Source organism: Paroedura picta, chromosome 16, assembly GCF_049243985.1.
Source record: "Paroedura picta isolate Pp20150507F chromosome 16, Ppicta_v3.0, whole genome shotgun sequence".
Taxonomy (NCBI): Eukaryota; Metazoa; Chordata; class Lepidosauria; order Squamata; family Gekkonidae; genus Paroedura; species Paroedura picta.
The window spans coordinates 22198814-22217563 of record NC_135384.1 but is presented as its reverse complement, the minus strand read 5'-3'; the positions used below and the strand labels follow the sequence as shown (position 1 = coordinate 22217563).

Below are 18750 nucleotides of genomic sequence, written 5' to 3'. Positions count from 1 at the left end.
GCATTCTGCCTTTCTCAACTGGTGTGTGTATTTTTTTTTGGGGGGGGGGGAAATAAAGAGCTAGGACAGGATATTTCTGTGATGGCTTGGTATTACTGACTGTATTTGCTTATATGCATTCATAGGGTGCATGCATAGAGTGGCCAGTTTCATTAGAGGTCTCTGGTCCTCAGCCATAGGCCCGGTGGAACAACTGTCTTGCAGGTCCTGTGGAACTGCTGTAAGCCCCTGATCTCACTCGGGACAGTATTCCACCTGGCTGGAACTCCACATTGTATCATACCTGGAGATGGTGGGGATTGAGCCTGGTACCTTCTGCCAACAAAATGCTGGGCTACACACCCTCTTGCTGGCTGGAGAAACATTCACGAATAGCTGCTGCAGAAATGCTCCTAATTTGATAGAGCACAATCCAGTTGTGGATCTGTACACTCTTGCCTGTCCAGACAGCCAAAAAGAAGAAATCCAGCAGCAAGGGTTCCATTCCTTTACCAGCCTGCCTCTGGGAGGTACCAAGCTGTTTCATGTACCTTTTATTGAAGCCTTGAAAAGTAAGATGTCAGCACCAGAAATAAATAATGAACATCTCACTCAAATAGCAAGTTTTGTATGCACAGCTCGCTTGGGAGGTGGTGTTTGCATGAGCATGGTCGGCACACCACAATTGAGTGCAATCCTAAGCTGAGTTGCTCTTTTTGCAGTTCTCTGAAGTCAGCAGGCTTTGGAAGGCATAGCTCTGCTTGCATCATTGTGGCTGTATGTTACTGTTGACTGGGCTGTGTCCACCCCCAAAGGCACAGATATCCCAGATAGGCTGAGATCAATCACTACCTTCAGGGGCAAACGAAGGAACCATGCAAACAAAGGAAATCTACCCAAAACGGAAGAGGGACCTTTTTCTGAGGCCCTGATTACGTAAAGACAGTTGTGTCACTGTGCTGAAGAATGAGTCATGGCCAAACTAGAAGTTACGGCAATCGTATGTCCGGCCTGCGGTTGGCAACACCATCTGAAAGGTGAACTTAGACCACTGAAAAATGCCAAGTTGATCTTGGCCTCCCTGTGCCCTTTCAAGGGCCAAAGCGGATTATTTTATGCTTGAGAAGGCATCTATTGGGGAACAAGACCCATGAGGTCCCTTCCAACTCTATTATTCTGTGATTCTAAGAACGCCCGGTCCATCAGGATCAGGCCCTCACCACATTTTCAAACAACCCAAGTTCACCTCTTAAATAGTGGTGCTTACAGATCTGACTCCCAAACACCTTGGAGGCAGCCCATTCCAGATGGCAAGAGCTCCTTTCAAGCCTGGGCATTTTGTGCATCTGGCCCAGAGCTACTGACTCAGTGCTTTCCTAGGCAGAGCTACACCTTCTAAACCTGTTGAAGGCTAAGCCTGGGCAGGCGTAACTCTGTTACGGACTGTACTGTATACAAGGCCAGTAGCTTCTAAAAGCACAACAAGAATTTCTAGCATAGGAGCTTTTGAGCATCTAAGCTCCCTTCAGGGGACAAGTATACTTATACCCAACGAAGGCAGATCTCCATCTTGAAAATTTCCGCCTTGGCAGTTATTAATTTGCTACTCTCTATAGCCAGGCCTGGGGCGATGCTGGTCCTTAAGCTGCACTCAAATCTTGCACCCCCCACATGAAAGGTGATGATGTTTCTCCTGTTTTCCGCCTTCCTAAATTCTTTTAATTTTATAAACGCCAACCAAGGGCATAAAGCCTCTATGAGGTTTTCCAGCATGAGCAGAAGAGAATTTGCAGCCCTTGGTCTTCCGTAGATCTCCAACATCTGTAGATTCATGGTGGTTCTCATCTTGGCCCATGGGGTTGGCATATTTAATTACAGTGTTGAATCTGTTGCTGAATTTTAAAGCATCAACAGTGACCCACCTAAGTAGCCCTTCAGACATTCCCTTCATGGGAGCCATTCTCTCAGTGGGGCCTATCAGAAGGAATCAGCACAGACTGAGGTGTCAAGTGGAATCTTTAGTCTCCAGAAAGTCTAGAAGGTCTTTTGCTGATTCTGGCCACAGCCAGAAGGGATGGTCCATAGGGCTGGTGAACCCAGCTCATCAGTTCAGCTCTTCCCAGAAACATCACCTCTGGGGACCCAGGTGCAACGGAGCCAGACAGCTGTTACCCTATCCTCGTGTAGCATTTCAACCTGTTCTTAAAATAGTGTAAAGACAATTTGAATTTGATCTGTTCCTGGGTATTGGTTCGGAATTTGCCGTAAGTCTTCTCGATGGCAGCCAGCTGAGGATCGGTGGCGGGGCTCCGACGCTGGTGGTCCGCACCGACATCACTGCAGGAACCGACGAGTAGGTTCCCCAGTCCATCCATGAAATATTCTGGAAAGGAGATTTGGAGGGAGAGGAGAAAAACAGTTCAGCCATTCATGGAACCAGGTAATGGAAACACAAAATGTTGGAAGCTTGGCTGGAAGACACCCAGAGATGGCGTGTAACATTTGGGAGGTTGGTGGACAGCAATAACTGGGACAAATCACTGCATTTATGTTTCCTGGGGAATATTCTCAAACTAAGGTCCTTGTACAAAAGGGACTCTTTGTACAGAAAATAAGGGGGCTCCTCCTTCACTCTCGAGATGTGCTCCAAAAATCACTGCAAACTGCACCTTCCATGTCTAGTATTTCAGATTCAGATTTAGTTTGTTAGTTGGCCATTGGCCATTTCCAGCAAATTGACTGTACAGTACAAAAGTCAGTTAAAATTAAGACATCAAAGTGATAAAATCACAGGGAGTAATAAAAGTAATAAAAGGTTACACAGATAAAAGAAGCCATAAAGATTAGGCTTTTAATCCTAATTGCACAATTTGGACCTGATTTTCCTGGCTGCGAGAGGAAACAGTGCAACTCTGTTGGTAACACAGGCATCGATATCAGACAATAAAAGATCATATACTCAGCTTTTGAGAGGCCTGAGGTGGTCTAGTATTTGAAGAGGCTTGCTCAGGAAGTTAATTTTCTTACCTGAGAGAAGGAAACCTTGAGATGACCAAGAACGGCTCACTTAGACAACTTCACCTCCACCTCAGCAAGCAGCATTCAGCTTTCAAAAATGACAGGGTGCAGGATTTTAAAGAGCCCTGTGGACCTTAGAATGCTGCTTTCAACGGGTGTCGAAAGGATAAAGAGACAACCTTTCCATTTACCTGTGTGAGCCACCCTCTGCAGCTTCGGGTCGAAACCAACCCGGCTGCTCTCCTCCGTACGAGCAAGGAAGAAGTTGACCACTGCATTAGTGACCACGCAGTTGGGAAAGCCTTCCAAGGGACCATAGGAGCCACTTCTGATATGCAGGCAGCTGCCGTCATCCCCTTCCTCGTAGAAAATCTTAAACTTGAAGTCATTCCCTTCCAGGCGGCCTCCAACCTGTAAGGAAGATTGGGCTGGGTTAGTCCTATCCCCCTTGCTATGAAGTCTGATTTTAGGGATACCACATCCAGTCTTTTGAGAATGCCGGAAATAATCAGCGGGTTGGATCCAACCTGCTTTTCTGCAAAAAGAAAACAGCCGTGTCTGACCACGCAAAAAGGCCGCGATGATAGGATCTGCATGGACAATAAACCGTGGGGAACAGATGCTGTAAGAAGAAGAACTGGGTGAGATTAAGCAACGCAACTTGCTGCTCCATCCAACTCAGTGGTTTTCCCTGGAAACTCCCTTGGCCGTGTACTTTAATTAGTAGCTCCGTGACGGGGTATGTGTGTGTGTGTGGGGGGGGGAGGGGGTCCTTTGCTCACTGCAAGCTTTCCCAGCATGATACAATTGCAGGGAATTGTACGAGTTGGCTCAGGGGGTGCTCTAGGATCACGCAAAGCAATGGGGAAAGCTCACTAAGAGACATAATCTGGAATATTAAGAATGCAGCCCAAGGTGGCTTGCTCCCCTCTTCCATCTTAACCTTCCAGAAACTCCCGTGAGGCTGGTTAAGACTGAAGGAGTCACGCCAGGTCACCTCACAAGCTTTTAAGCAAATGGGGGAATTTGAATCTGGGTCTCCAATCAAACACTCTTAACTACTGCAGTATGCTGGCTCAAAATGTTCTCCCAAATCCTATGTACAACACATGACAGACATGGGGAGGTATCCTTGTGAATACTTTCAAGACCACATAAAAATCAGAGCTTGTCATCCCCCCCCACCAATTTTGCTTTTATTTTACTTACTTTCCCTATAGCTTGCCTTTGTCTTTGAGGCAGACTACAAAATATATTTTAAAAATGCAACTGGACAGCAGAAAATGTCCAATAAACATTTTAATAGGATGAAAACTAAGAAAATTACAAAACAGTGCCAATAAAATACTGTCTAAAGCATAATCTGTCATAATGCAGCTCACAAAAGTGCAAGGCGATGGCGTAAAGACCCAATAATCCATGTCATGAACAGGGCAACAGACTACAAGCCTATTCCCTTATATCAAAGCACTCTTGTTCTGGAGCATCAGCAGCTATTATGGGACACCAAAGACATTTCCATTTGAAGGGTTTAGTCCAGGGATTCCCAGCCAGGGCTCCTGGGAAAGGGGGTGGAGCCTGGATGTCTACTGCTGTCTGAAACCGCCTCCTTTCTCCCCCTCCAGTACTCTTTGGGCATGGCAGGGAAGGCGTGGCCAGCTGATATCCCTTCTGGCCCAGACCCAGGGGTTCCTCAAAGCCTGAAAATATTTTGAGGGTTCCTCCATGGTCAAAAGGTTGAAAAAGGCTGGTTTAGCCAATTGATTGGTTTCCCATTGAGGTGGGAATGAAAGAGGACACCATTGCAATGGGGGGAGCGGGTATGTAGCACCTTCCTTGGGCCGAATTGTCTTCTTCTAGCATTGTGACCCACTTTCTGCCTTTAGTTATGCCTAAATGGTTTTTGTCTGTTTGCATTGTTGCTCAGTCCAGTGCTACAGCAATATTATCTAGAGGTGTCCACTTACAGATTGCATTATAGTCTGCGATCCACCTCAAGTCTCAGTGAGGCTATAAAAGAAGTAAGTAAACTAAATTTCGAAACCAGCCTGGTGATTGGGCATGCCCCACCTGCTGGACTCACTTGCACATATCAACGGAGAGTCCAGTAGCACCTTTAAGACCCACCAAGATGTATTCAAGGTGTGAGCTTTCGAGTGCAGGCACTCTTCCTCAGACAAAATGAACAACCCTCCTAATCTGTGTGGCGACCTTGGATTTTCTTGGTGGTCTCCATCCAAATACTAAACCGGGCCAACTCTGCTTAGGTTCTGAGATTTGATGGCATCAGGCTAGCTGATTATTACATAGCCGGCAACCAATCCTCACGCCTTGAATAAATCTTTGTTAAAGGTGCTATTGGGCTCTGTTTTTGTTGAGAATCTCAGCTGAGTCATCCCTCCATCCATGCATCCCCCACCCACAAGCTCCTTGGAGAAAGAAAAGGACATCAGTGCAGAGAATCTTAAACTCTTTGATTTAGAAAGATCTTTCAGCAATAACCATGTCACATAGTTTAGTTTGTGGGGTGAAGGGGAATAAACAGAATGTCTTTCCTTTTAGCATCAGGAGGCTGGGTTAGGAATCATTTGGATTTCTCACAAGAGTATGTGCCATCTAGCAAAGAATTAAGCAGACCAAAATCCATTTATTTCTATGCTGAATGGTAGCAAATGATTCCAGGAAGAGAGAGAGAGAGCTGCTTCCCAGAGGATTAGGGGATTGGAGCAACTTTCCTATGAGGGAAGGCTGAAGAGCTTGGGACTTTTTCAGGTGAGAAAAAAGACAGCTAAGAAGGAACATGATAGAGGTTTACATAATTGTGCAAAGGATGATGACAAGGATTGACAAAGAGAACCTTCTCCCTCTCTCCCAAAACTCTAGGAGTCAAGGGCATTCAATGAAGCTGATGGGCAGTCGATTCAGGATGGACAAGAGAAGATGCCTCTTTACAGTGGCTAAAATGCAGAATTCACTGCCAGAGGATGTAGTGATGGCCACAGACATAGATGGCTTTAAATGGGAATTAGATTGATGCATGGAACTACCAGCCATGGTGACTAAAGGAAACCTCTATGTTCAGTTAGAGTTTCATGGCATGGAATATCTTTTAAGAGCTGTCTATGGAAAGGTGGTTTGGTGAAACAGACCTTTTCTGCACTGGAGGCTTTGCACTGGGCTGCAGGCTGGGGTTTGAGCTAGGGCAGGTTGCCCCACTTCTTCCCACTCCCACATGGGGGAGCATTTGGCCAAGTGCACCTCGTCCACCCCAGATTTGTGCTCCTACACAGGAGCCATTGCAGCCAAGTTCCCAGTGCAGAAACGGTCAGAGTGTCACACTAGGATCTGGAAAACCCAGGTTCAAATTTCCACTCTCCCAAGGAAGCCTACTGTGTGACTGTGAACTAGTCCCATCCCCTCAGCCTCACCTCACAGGGATGCTGTGAGGCTAAGAGGAGAATGCTGTAAGCTGCTTTGGGTCTTGACGGGGGAGAAAGGTCAATATAAACAAAGGAGCAGGGCTTTCCCTCCTCAAGGCCTGTTGGAAGCCCCTATTGCCCAAATTTCCATACCACATCCAGGTTGGTGTTCTCCAGCACGTCAACCAGTTTCTCGATCTTGGTGTTTTTGGTGAATAGGTAGTCATCATCCACCCACAGGTAGTATTTAGTTGTCACCTGAGAGATAGCAAGGTTTCTCCCTGCAAACCAACCCTGATAAGATGAAACAAACCAGGGTAAAGGAAGAAAAAATAACACAATAAAAATGTTTCTTGCCTTTCAACAACATAAACCCCCCACCTCCCACCTCCACTCTGGCAGCTCACAACAGTATAAAAACCTTCAAATTAAATATAGAAAGCTGCTTAGAATAAACGCACACAAGCAACAAATTAGCTACTGGGAAGGGAGCTACGCAAAGGGCAAGAAGAGTTACACAACAAATAGATTTTAGCAGCTTTCCTGACAGCCACCAGAGAGGAAGCTGATCAGGAAAGGGCAAGTCACAACATTTTCATTTATTTGGGTTTTACCATCTAGTCTTGGGGTGGGGAGGTGTGGCACTGAAGAAGAACATGCTACATGCATGGAAATCCACGTTGACAGAATCATAGAATCACAGAGTTGGAAGGGACCTCCTGGGTAATCTTGTCCAACCCCCTGCAGTATGCAGGACACAACCCTATCACTCATCCGCCGTAACTTGCCACACCTTAAGCCTGTGTATGAAGGCATGCGTATGAGAACGGGGACCAGTGGATCAGATTCTGCTCAAGGATTCCACGCTCAGCATGAGCTGCAGCCCGTCAAGAATCCCTTTGCTGCAGAGACATCCAAAAGCTTAGAATTGCCCGCCCAGCAGTTGTCAAGGTTGTTCTTCCAGGTGACCGGTACCTTTCCAAAGGGCATGATGTAGTGCTCAACGTTGGCATCGTCGATCTTCTCCGGATGCTCGCTGTCATCGGCCACAATCACCCTAATGTCTGGGTAAAACTGCCTTATGCTTTGAATGAGGACCCGCAGCTTGTGGTACCGTAAGAAGGTCTTGGTGGTAATGGTCACAAGATCCCTGATATTGTTACCTGCAGTATAAAAAGAAGCAGAGCTCAGAGAGAGAGAGTGTGCCATCTGAAACCCATGCAGATCTCTTCCCTTGGAGCTTTCCTTGTATTCACGGCTAAAGCACGTCTGGCTGGAAAGTGTCCCTTTGCCAACCTTTGGGGCCTGCGGGTACCTTTGGAGTGTTGACATGGCCAGGTGGGGCACCAGGAGGCAGAGACAGTCGCAACACGATTGCCACAGTTTTACTTGGCACCCTGCCGGTAGCTGGTGCCAACGCAACTGCACAGCCAATCAAATCTCCAGTAGTCCCTCAGACGCCTTGCTGGGCCCAAGCCACATCCGTTTCCTACAAACACTTGGCAGGTGTCAGAAAAGGTGGTGAGTCTACAGCACTCATGGACACCATGTTGGGGCCACCTGGTCTTGCAATCTACAGGAGTTATCCAGTGCAGCAGGACAGGTCTCCTCGAACCATTTTCCCCACCCAAAATTGTTGCTTCCAAGTTGCTTGTCCCACTGCTGAAAGAAATTCATGAGGAACCATGAATAATAAAATAAATAAAAAAAACAAACAGAAGGTTGGTTCCAACTTTCCAGACAGACAGATGCTCTCCCAGCATCACTGAATTTGCCCTTCAGGCTGCAGAGCATTTTTAGTGCCTGACTCATCACAGTGGCAAGGACCGTCCTTTGATCCTTGGGGTGTAACCGCCTTGTCTAGGACAATGTTACGACAGCCCTGGAGTCTCAGTGATTCCAACCTCAAGTACCTAAATTCAGCATGCTGAACTTCCTATCAAATGGAACCAAAATTCAACAAAGTTCAGGTTCGCTGGAACAAAATCCGACCACAGAACACATGGAGAAGTAGCGGGGAAACAGCATTACGGCAAATTTATTGTTTTTATTTTAAACTGCATTTTAAGATGTTGTAAACTGCCCCAGTTCTGTTCATAGGGAGCAGCAGTCTAAATAAATAAAATAAAATAAATAAAAAGGCAATGCTGACAATTTTGTCTTGTAAAAGGCAATCAGACACAAACCGGTATGAAATGCAAGTCTGCACACAGGACCCAGCTTGGAGTCCTTTCCTGTGAAGGTCTTATCCCACGTCAGGTTGCTGTACAGCCCAGCTTGTATACTCCACAGTGTTTGAACTGGCCCAAACTGGTGAAAAACTGCTCACCTGCTGGTGAAAAACTGCTTACCTGCTCCTGGGTCAAAGAACTTGGGAAGGGGCCGCTGTCGGATGGTCACAGGAAACTTAACAAGGTGTGACCCTGTTTTGAAGCTCACTGGAAAGCAAATGGGACATAGCTAATTAGGTGTTTGTTTGTCTGATTGCAGCTTTTAGTCGCAAATGGCAGAACACATACATTGAAGGCAGAGCATCAGAGAAGGAAGCAGGAAGGGATTTAGGTTCAATGGGGAAATTGAGATGCATTCAAATACTGACCATGGGCAACCCTGCATAGCTTCCAAGATTGGACCAGTACTTGGTGTGTGTGTGTGTTACGGTTCTTTGTGAAGATCAGTCCCCACAGAACTGGATGCTGGCTGGCCTTCAAGTGCTGCCAGGTATATGGCTGAACCAAAACGGCCAACATTGTTCATAAGATTGGCTCCAGCTCAGTTATGAGTGGTCATATAGAAACCATGCATAGCTTACACTGAAGGGATATATTTTTGCTCTGGCTTTTTAAACTCAGTTCATACCTTATGCAAATAAGGTTGGGTCTACAGAAATAAGCCAGCGTTTGGTGACTGACCTTGGACCCAACGGCAGCCATTTTGTAACCGGCCCTACCTCTGTGACAGGTGTGTTTCTGAAGAGACATTTGTTACCCTTTCCAAAATCCCAACTGTATTTCCAACGCTAGGGGCCTCTGCATTTAGGATCAACCCAGAGCTGGCCCAGGTTTGTCCAGCAGTATCTAGAGTTGCCAGCTCTGGATTGGGATATTCCGGGACATTTTAAGGCTGGAGAAGGGAGGGACCTCATCAGAGAGACTACCCTCTAAAGCAGAGACTACCCTCTAAACCTGTGGTCCTCCAGTTGTCCATGGACTACAAACGCTGGCAGGGGCTCATGGGAATTGTAGTCCATGGACATCTGGAGGACCACAGGTTGACTACCCCTGCTCTAAAGCAGCCATTTTCTCCAGAGGAACTGCTCCCTGTTGACTGAATGTCAGCTGTATTTCTGCGGGATTTCCAGCCCCTGATTCCAGTTATTTCAACTCACCCATGTCTACGGCATGGAGTAGGAATATTGTACTGGTGTACGTGACGTGTTCCAGTATGTAATTTAGTAGCTTCGCATTGGAGGTGGAGATGGTCAGCTCTTTCCCCCCTCGCCCCTGCACCACATCTTTGGACGTGTCAGCCAGGGTGTTCAAAGTACCAAATGAGGCTTGTAGAATCACCTATCATTTTGCAAAAGAGAGAAAAACTTAGGAGCAGAGCCTTAGAAGCCCACGGTCATGCAAACACTATTCTACAGACACTTGTTGAGATTAAAAGAAGGAGCAGAGGCAGCGTTCATTACATTTGCAGATTGGAAGAGAGAGCAAATTTAGAAAAATACAGAATTAAGATACAGGACAATCCTGACAGGCTGGAAAACTGGGCTACAACTAACAAAATGAATTTCAACAGAATTAATGAGAAGTTCTGCACTTAGGAAGGACAAATCAAAGACATGTCTTGGCAGTAGGATGTGCCAGAAAGATCTAGGGGGTCTTAGTAAATCATACACGGGACATGAGTCAGCAATGTGATACAGCAGCTAAAAAGGCATGTGAATTTTGGCTGCATCAACAGAGGTATAGTGTCCAGATCACACAAAATGATAGCAGTGTTTGATTCTACTCTCGTTAGACTCCAGTTGAAATAGTATATGCAAAAGGGGGCTCCTCCACCAGGCATTCTCTTGAGGCCGACCGACCGAGAACATCTGCTGCGCCCCCGCTCAGACGCCCTTCCATGACTGAACAAATTTGATCTCTCCAGTGTTGTTGTTATTTATGTTATAAATTGTTACTTGGTTGTTATGATGTTGTATTGAAACTTGTATTTTATAGATTAAAAAGGTAAAGGTATCCCCTGTGCAAGCACCGGGTCATGCCTAACCCTTGGGGTGACGCCCTCCAGCGTTTTCATGGCAGACTCAATACGGGGTGGTTTGCCAGTGCCTTCCCCAGTCATTACCGTTTACTCCCCCCAGCAAGCTGGGTACTCATTTTACCAACCTCGGAAGGATGGAAGGCTGACTCAACTTTCAGCCAGCTGCTGGGATTGAACTCCCAGCCTCATGGGCAGCGCTTTCAGACTGCATGTCTGCTGCCTTACCACTCTGCGACACAAGAGGCTCTTATGTTATAGATTAGATTATTATAATGTTCCATGTAAAATTACATAACGTTCCATGTAAACCGCCCAGAGCTGTAAAGAATGGGCGGTATAAAAATCCAAATAAACAAACAAATAAATAATAAAATAAATCCAGTTTTGGGCCCCACAGTTTAAGAAGGATGCTGGCAGTCTGGAATGTGTCAAAAGAAGGGCAACCAAGATGTTGAGAGGTCTAGAGACCAAGTGTCACGAAGAAAGTTTGAAGGAGCTAGATATGCTTAGCCAGGAGAACATACAACTGAGAGGCGATATTACAGCCATCTTCAAGTACCTGAAGGGCTGTCAGATACAGAATTGCATGAAGTTCTTTTCTTTTACCCCAGAAGGTTGGACCAGAACCAACAGAGCGAAATTAAGTCAGGAAGAATTTCCTGGAACAAGCTTTCTCAGGAGGAGGTGGGCTCACCTTATACAGAAGTTTTAAAGCAGAGGTTAGATGGCCATCTGGCAGCAGTGTTGATTCTGTGCATTTGGGAAGATCATGAGAAGGGAGGCAGGAAGGAATGAGCCCATGCTCAGCTCTCATGGCACTTCCTTATATGCCCAGTGTAATTTTCCTCCAGGCCAGACTGGCTCAAGGATCCTAAAGATTTCATTGCCTTTCTCTGGGCATGGAGCACTGGTCACTAGGGGGGGTTGGAGAGCTGGGAATTGCCTTTTGGTTCCTTCCAGGTCCACATTTCTATGTTTCATTCCATTAAAATCACTGCTTGGCTTCTTTATCCCACTCATTTGGAAGAAAGATCCGCCTAGAATTCTTTTTAAATGTATCAACAAACCTGTCACATCCAGACTGAATGGCAGATTGAATTAATTGGCAGAGTCTGAACTGTGATATCGAAAGGTTATGTCCTGAAAGGATATTTTTCAGGACAGCCAAGTGTTTTATGCTCTACTCAGAAACCAGTGCGAGAACCTTTGCATCTCCTAAGACATTCCTTGCTGACCTCAGAATTCATCAGCACTTTCAGGACAATGGACCCCCCTCCCTTAGTTGCTTCAGATGTTTCTTATCTCATTACAGATGCTAATTTTCTGCATGTCTCATCCTTATGCATCTCTCCCAGCTTTAGTTAGGGTTGCCAGCTCTGGGTTGGTGTAGTGGTTAAGAGCAGCAGTTTCTAATCTGGAGAACCTGGTTTGATTCTCCACTCCTGCACATATATCCAGGGTGACTTTGGGTTAGTCACAGTCCTGTTAGAGCTGTTCTCACAGACCAGTTCTGACAGGGTTCTTTCAGTCCTACCTACCCCACAGGGTATCTGTTGTGGGGAGGGGAATCATAAAATCATAGAATAATAGAGTTGGAAGGGACCTCATGGGTCATCAATCCAACCCCCTGCACTATGCAGGACACTCACAAACCTATCGCTCATCCACTGTCACCTGCCACCCCCTTGAGCCTTCCCAGAATCAGCCTCTCCGTCAAATGGCTATCTAGCCTCTGTTTAAAAATCTCCAAAGATGGAGAACCCACCACCTCCTGAGGAAGCCTGTTCCACTGAGAAACCGCTCTGTCAGGAACTTCTTCCGGATGCTTAGATGGAATTTCTTTTGAATTAATTTCATCCCACTGGTTCTGGTCCATCCCTCCGGGGCAAGAGAGAACAACTCTGTTCTATCCTCTTCATGGCAGCCTTTAAAATACTTGAAGATTACTATCAGATCCCCTTTCAGTCGTTTCCTCTCCAGGCTAAACAGACCTTTCTTCATACGTCTTGGTCTCCAAACCCCTCACCATTTTTGTTGCCCTCCTCTGGACTCACTCCAGTTTGTCTACATCCCTCTTCAACTGCGGTGGCCAAAACTGAACACAGGACTCCAAGTACTGCAAGTACTCCAAGTACCATCACCTCCTGTGATCTGGACATGATACTCCGTTTGATTCAGCCCAAAACCCCAAAGGAAGAAACGCAGGGCATAAAAACCAACTCTTCTTCCTGGGATGGAGCCCGGGGAGAACAGGATTTGGGGAGGGGTAGGGCCTCAGCAGGCCACAGTGCAATATAGCCCACCCTCCAATGCAGCCATTTCCTCCAAGGAAACAATCTCAGTGACCCAGAGATCAATTGTAATACCAGGAGATCTCCAGGCTCCACCAGGAGGTTGGCAACGTATTCAATCTGATTACACTTTCCATCCTGACTCCAATTACTCCTTCTTAATACCCTCCCACCTTAAAGACCTGGCTATAAGGGATGATGGATCTTCACTTTCAGTTGTATCTAATGAAGTGAGCTTTGACATCAATATTTACACCAGCCTTTCTCAGTTTTTTTTTATCATTGAGAAACCCCTGAAACATTCTTCAGTCTTCAAGAAACCCCAGAAGTGGCATGACTGTGCTGAATATGGTTGGGAAGCAGAGCTGTGGACACGCCCACCTGGAGCCCCTCCCCTCCCCACCCCCTCCAGGCCCAGCATTGGCCATTATGGGAGGAGGGGTGAGTTGACATGAACATATATGGCCATATCACCTGATAAATGCTTAACACATTTTAAAAATCTATTAACAATTCACGCCCATTTGGGAAACCCTTCCAGGGCTGTCAAGAAACCTCAGGGTTTCAAAAAACTGCGGTTGAGATTCTGAACTGTTTTAACCTTCCAGCCTGGCTTATACTCTAGAATTGCTAAAGTTTATTTATTTTTAAAATGGGCAACCCAGATGATGTCTTGGCTGAGCCACTGTATTTTTTCTAGGATCAGGTCTTTTCTTAGACCAGATTTGTAATGGTCAGGTCATTCTGCTTGGCTTTCCAGGACTATTAGAATCATAGTATCATAGAGTTGGAAGGGGCCATACAGGCCATCTAGTCCCAATCCCCTGCTCAATGCATAGAATCATAGAATCATAGAGTTGGAAGGGGCCATACAGGCCATCTAGTCCCAATCCTCTGCTCAATGCAGGATAAACCTAAAGCAGGGGTAGTCAACTTGTGGTCCTCCAGATGTCCATTTGCTGGCAGACGCTCATGGGAATTGTAGTCCATGGACATCTGGAGGACCACAGGTTGACTACCCCTGGCCTAAAGCATGCATGGAAAAGCAGGTGCTGTGCCACTGTGTCACATCCCTCCCCCTGGGATTGAACTCATGAACCGTCAAAGTCCCATCAAAGTCAATACCATCCATTCTGGCTGGTGGCATCTCTCCAGATGGCCCCTTTAAAATTGCTTCCTCTCTTTCTCCTTTCAACTTAATTGCTTCCTGTTCTTTCAGCAGGCGCTCAGAAATCATTGGTAGGTAATTAGGTGTAACTGCCATTTTGCATTTTGCCATCAACCAAGGAAACCGTCCTTTCAGTTTATTTCTATCCTGGTTATTTTGTAATCCAACTATTTTGGACCAGTCACCCAAAATAACCATGAGCAGGGCTTGCTACAGGTAAAAATCAGAACTTTTCACTCCTCCTCCTAATTAATAACCAATTAATGAAGGCCCAAAAGAACAAGCGGGAAGTAAATAATTGCACAGCAGACAAAAGAACAATTTTACAAAAAAACCCAAAAAATAAATCAAAAACAGAGCAGCAGGCAGAGAACAAGAAGTAATTAATTAGGCTGAAGGCAAACAAGAAAGGACAGCTGCAGAAAGAATTGGCGCGTCTGCTGAAGGAGACAATTTCTGCCTAGACATTTACATGATGCTTGCTTGGGATGACGGATCCGAATGAGGAAAGCCGCCCTAGGTGGAGCGCTTTGTGGAATTCACCCCACCTCCGTTTCAACTCTAGTAGCAGGAAGAACTCACTTCGTGAAAGTCCCATCAGAAGCACCCAAATGCTTTTATTTGTTGATTTGGGTTGGCCGCTCAGTTTACATAAGGGTGTGACGTCCGGGTGGGGAAATTCCCAGAGATTTGGGGCTGGAACCTGCAGAAGAAGAGCTGGTATTTTGTAGCTTGCTTTTCACTACCCGAAGGAGTTTTAAAGCAGCTTACCATTGCCTTCCCTTCCTCTCCCCACAACACTCTGTGAGGCAGGTGAGGCTGAGAGGGCTCTGAGAGAACTATGACTGGCCCAAGGTCACCCAGCTGGACGCATGTAGTGGGGAATCAAACCCAGCTCTCCAGATCAGAGGCTGCTGTTCTTAACCACTACCCCAAGTTGGCTCTCAGAAGGGCATAATGCTGTTGAGTCCACCCTTCAAGGCAGCCATTTTCCCCTGGGAAATCAATTTCTGCCATCTGGAGATCAGTTGTAATTCCTGGAGATCTCCAGGTCCCACCCGGAGGTTGGCAACCCTAATTATACCCATCCACAGTGCCATCTGAGAACCACCCAGTTTTCTCAGCCTGAGAATCAGTCCTTTCTGAAATTCTTGCTTTTCCCCACTTGTTAAATACAAAGCAAAACCCCGGGCATTACCCATGGCCACTCGGTTATATTAGCTAGAAACCCAGGGTGGTGATGCACGCTTCCAAGTTTTTATGAAATACATTACCTGGACTTTTTCTGCACTTTTGTTATGGAATCCAAGCCCTTTAGGAACAAAATAAACGAAAATCCAAAAACACATGAAGCAGTAAGTAAATACAAGACACACACAGAGAGATTAATATTTGAATCAAAAAAAGAACAAATCCATTTGAACCTATTTCTCTCAAGGGTAGGGGCCTCCCCTTTGGATTGAGGTTACTGTGTCTCTTAGCGCAGTGGTCTGCGCTAAGAGACCTTTTTATCACCGGGGACCACTCACCGGGGACCACTCAACGCCTTTTACTGAGGCCCGGTCGGGGGGGGGGGTAGTTTACTCCTCTACTCTCAACCACTGCCCTAACGCTCTCTGATCGCTATGGTAATGTTTAAACATCCCTTCAAAATAAGATACAGACACGCCACAACAATGAACATAAGGAACATTTTATTTTCATGGAATTTTTAACTCATGGCAATGACAGATCAATGGGAACCCTGAGCTTGTTTCTCTGCAACGAGATAGTCCCATCTGGGAGTGATGGGAGACAAGGACACCCGAAGTGTGTTGTAAAGGGCCGGGGGGGGGGGAGAGGGCGTCCTTCGCGGCCCACCTCCAATTAGTCAAAGGACCACATGTGGTCTGCCGCCCACAGGTTGGGGATCGCTATCTTAGCGGACACATTCCTCACGATTTGGGAGAGAGAACCCTGTTTTGCTATTTTGTGTCCTGTGGCGTTACCTGAATAGGGATTTGAACTTCTTTCATCCAACACTCAGTCTAACCAGTGAACCACATGACTACCAAGGCCATGGCCTGCTTACGTTCGAACGGAATAGTGGCGATGAGGGAAGGATTCCAGGAATGTCTCCTTGCCAGCCTGACAAAGGTTATTTTCAAACACAATTTCCACCCTCTGTTTGGTGCTCAACATACCTGGGATTACAATGGTGTGGAAGGGCATTACTTCCACCCCATAAATGGGGTAGCTTAAAGGTGTGCTTGGAGCAGCGATTACAACATCTTTGGTCATGGTGGGATATCTATAAGAAAGCAGAGAGACAGAAGTGGCAAACAGGCAAGGTGGCTTTTCTGAAGCCGCAGAAACAGAAGAGGAGTTGGTTTTTATGCTCCACTTTTCACTACCCAAAAGAGTCTCAATGTGGCTGACCTGTGCCTTCCGTTCCCCTCCCCACAACATACACCTATGAGATAGAAGGGACTGAGCGAGCTCTGACAGGACTATGACTAGCCCAAGGTCACTCAGTTGACTGCTTATGAAGGCATGGGGACTCAAACCCGGCTCTATAAATTAGAAGCCGCTGCTCTTAACCACTATAGCAAGCTGGCTCCTGCAGGTACCTGCGAAGGCGTGACTACATTTACAGGGCCAGAAAACCGACATTTAGGACCCCTTCTGTGTAAGCTGTACACCACCCCCATGGGACTGAAAAATCAGAGGCTCTGTCTCTAAGGTCGCCAGTACTGGGTTGGGAGACACCTGGAGATTTGGGGGTGGAGCCTGGGGAGGGCGGGGTTTGGGGAGGGGAGGGACCTCGGATGAGTAGAACGCCATAGAGCAGGGGTAGTCAAACTGTGGCCCTCCAGATGTCCATGGACTACAATTCCCTTTCCTCCTCCAAATGGCAGCTTTGGAGACTATAACACCATAGAGCAGGGGTGGTCAAACTGCAGCCCTCCAGATGTCCATGGACTACAATTCCCAGCCAGTGTGCTGGCAGGGGCTCATGGGAATTGTAGTGCATGGACATCTGGAGGGCTGCAGTTTGACCACCCCTGCTCTATGGCGTCCTACTCTCCAAAGCTGCCATTTTCTCCAGGGGACGTGATCTGGATTGCCTGGAGGTCAATTGTAACAGCGGGAGATCTCTGGTTCAATGTGGAGCTTGGTAAATCCATCTGCCAGTGAGCCACAAAACCCTCTTCCCCACAGCCCCAGATGGGGAAAAGAAGAGTTGGTTTTTAGACCCTACTTTTCAAAGTGGCTTCCAATCACCTTCCCTTCCTCTCCCCACAACACTGTGAGGTGGGTGTGGCTGCAAGAGCTCTGTGAGGGCAGCTCTAACAGGACTGTGACTGGCCCAAGATCACCGAGCTGGCTGCAAGTGGAGGAGGAAAGGGAATCGAACCTGGCTCGTCAGATTAGAAACTGCTGCTCTTAACCACGACTCTAAGCTGGCTCTTTAAAAAGCGCAGCAGAAAGGGCTGGTTAAAAAATTGACAGTCCTTCAACAACAGATATAGACGAATGTTCGGTAGTTTAATAAAATCAGAGTCCAGGAGCACCTTTAAGACCAACAAAGATGTATTCAAGGCGTGAGCTTTCGAGTGCAAGCACTCTTCGTCAGCTGAGGAAGCTTGGGCCTTGAATAAATCTTTCTTGGTCTTAAAGGTGCTCCTGGACTCTGATTTTATTGTGCTACTTCAGACCAACACGGCTACTCATTTGAATCTGTTTGGTAGTTTGTAATAGTGAAAAAGACAAGGGAGATCTGAAGACCCAGATAAAATTGGAGGGGGGGGCAGAAATCAAGGGGGAAATAACTGTTTTTCCAAAGATTTAAAAAAATACCCTATGACAAAACTGGACAATTTGGGGGAGCACAAAAAACCCCTCTCCTAATAAATATTTTTTCTTAAGCACACCAGAAAAACCAGGTTGAATCAGACTGGGTTACCAACTTCCTGGCAGGGCATGGAGTTCTCCCGGAATGACAGCAGACCTCTGGGCTACAAAAATCAGTTCCCCAGGCAGCTTTGGAGAGTAGCTAAAGGAGGCAGTCCTGTATTTTAACACCTGATAGGGCATGTAAAGAGAAAGGGACAGAGAGGCTGCATTTCCCCCCTTTCCTTTGGCTCTGCAAAGGCGTACCAGCCACCAAACTGTCCCTAGGGTGACCAGGCATGCGGAAGCAGGGCACAAAGACAGGGTCCAGAACTTGGAGTCCTGAGTCTCTGAGCGGGCAGTGGGGGGCAAGCAGGGTGGAAGCCAGGGCCTGCAAGCCAGAACAGGCCCATAATATCTTTGTGTTGCAAATGATGTGGTTGACAAGTAAACAGAGCATGAACTCTTTGCGGGAAAAGAAAAGAGCATGTTGCATGTTATTTGTGAATTAATGAAATGATAGCTTCTTTAACTGTAAAGACTGCCCGAGGGGCTGAGAGATGGTAGAAGAGGAACACCAGGGCTCTTATCTGAAAATTTATGCTAGAAACTCCTGGAGATTTGCACCTGACTTTTTATACTGGAGGTGCTCGGGATTGAACCTGAGACCTCCTGCATGCAAAGCAGAGGCTCTTCCACTGAGCCACATCCCCTCCCCACAATTCTTTCTTGG

General features: G+C 46.6%; 1 protein-coding gene and 1 non-coding gene across 7 annotated transcripts in view; both read right to left on the bottom strand.

Annotated features, from left to right (window-relative positions):
- Positions 1 to 478: 478 nt before the first annotated feature.
- Positions 479 to 18750, bottom strand: part of B4GALNT2 (beta-1,4-N-acetyl-galactosaminyltransferase 2 (SID blood group)) — a 64069-nt gene continuing 45797 nt past the window's right edge. For all 6 annotated transcript variants that reach the window (XM_077314252.1, XM_077314249.1, XM_077314250.1 and 3 more), the window contains 8 exons: positions 16328 to 16434; positions 15419 to 15456; positions 9805 to 9985; positions 8768 to 8854; positions 7392 to 7579; positions 6570 to 6710; positions 3189 to 3408; positions 479 to 2362 (listed from right to left, as the gene is read on the bottom strand). In XM_077314252.1, coding sequence (XP_077170367.1) covers positions 2148 to 2362; positions 3189 to 3408; positions 6570 to 6710; positions 7392 to 7579; positions 8768 to 8854; positions 9805 to 9985; positions 15419 to 15456; positions 16328 to 16434 — 1177 coding nt within the window. In that variant the 3' untranslated portion in view covers positions 479 to 2147. The remainder of the gene's footprint in view (positions 2363 to 3188; positions 3409 to 6569; positions 6711 to 7391; positions 7580 to 8767; positions 8855 to 9804; positions 9986 to 15418; positions 15457 to 16327; positions 16435 to 18750) is intronic.
- TRNAA-UGC (transfer RNA alanine (anticodon UGC)) lies at positions 18659 to 18730 on the bottom strand. Its single transcript has one exon. It is a non-coding gene; the product is annotated as a tRNA-Ala (tRNA).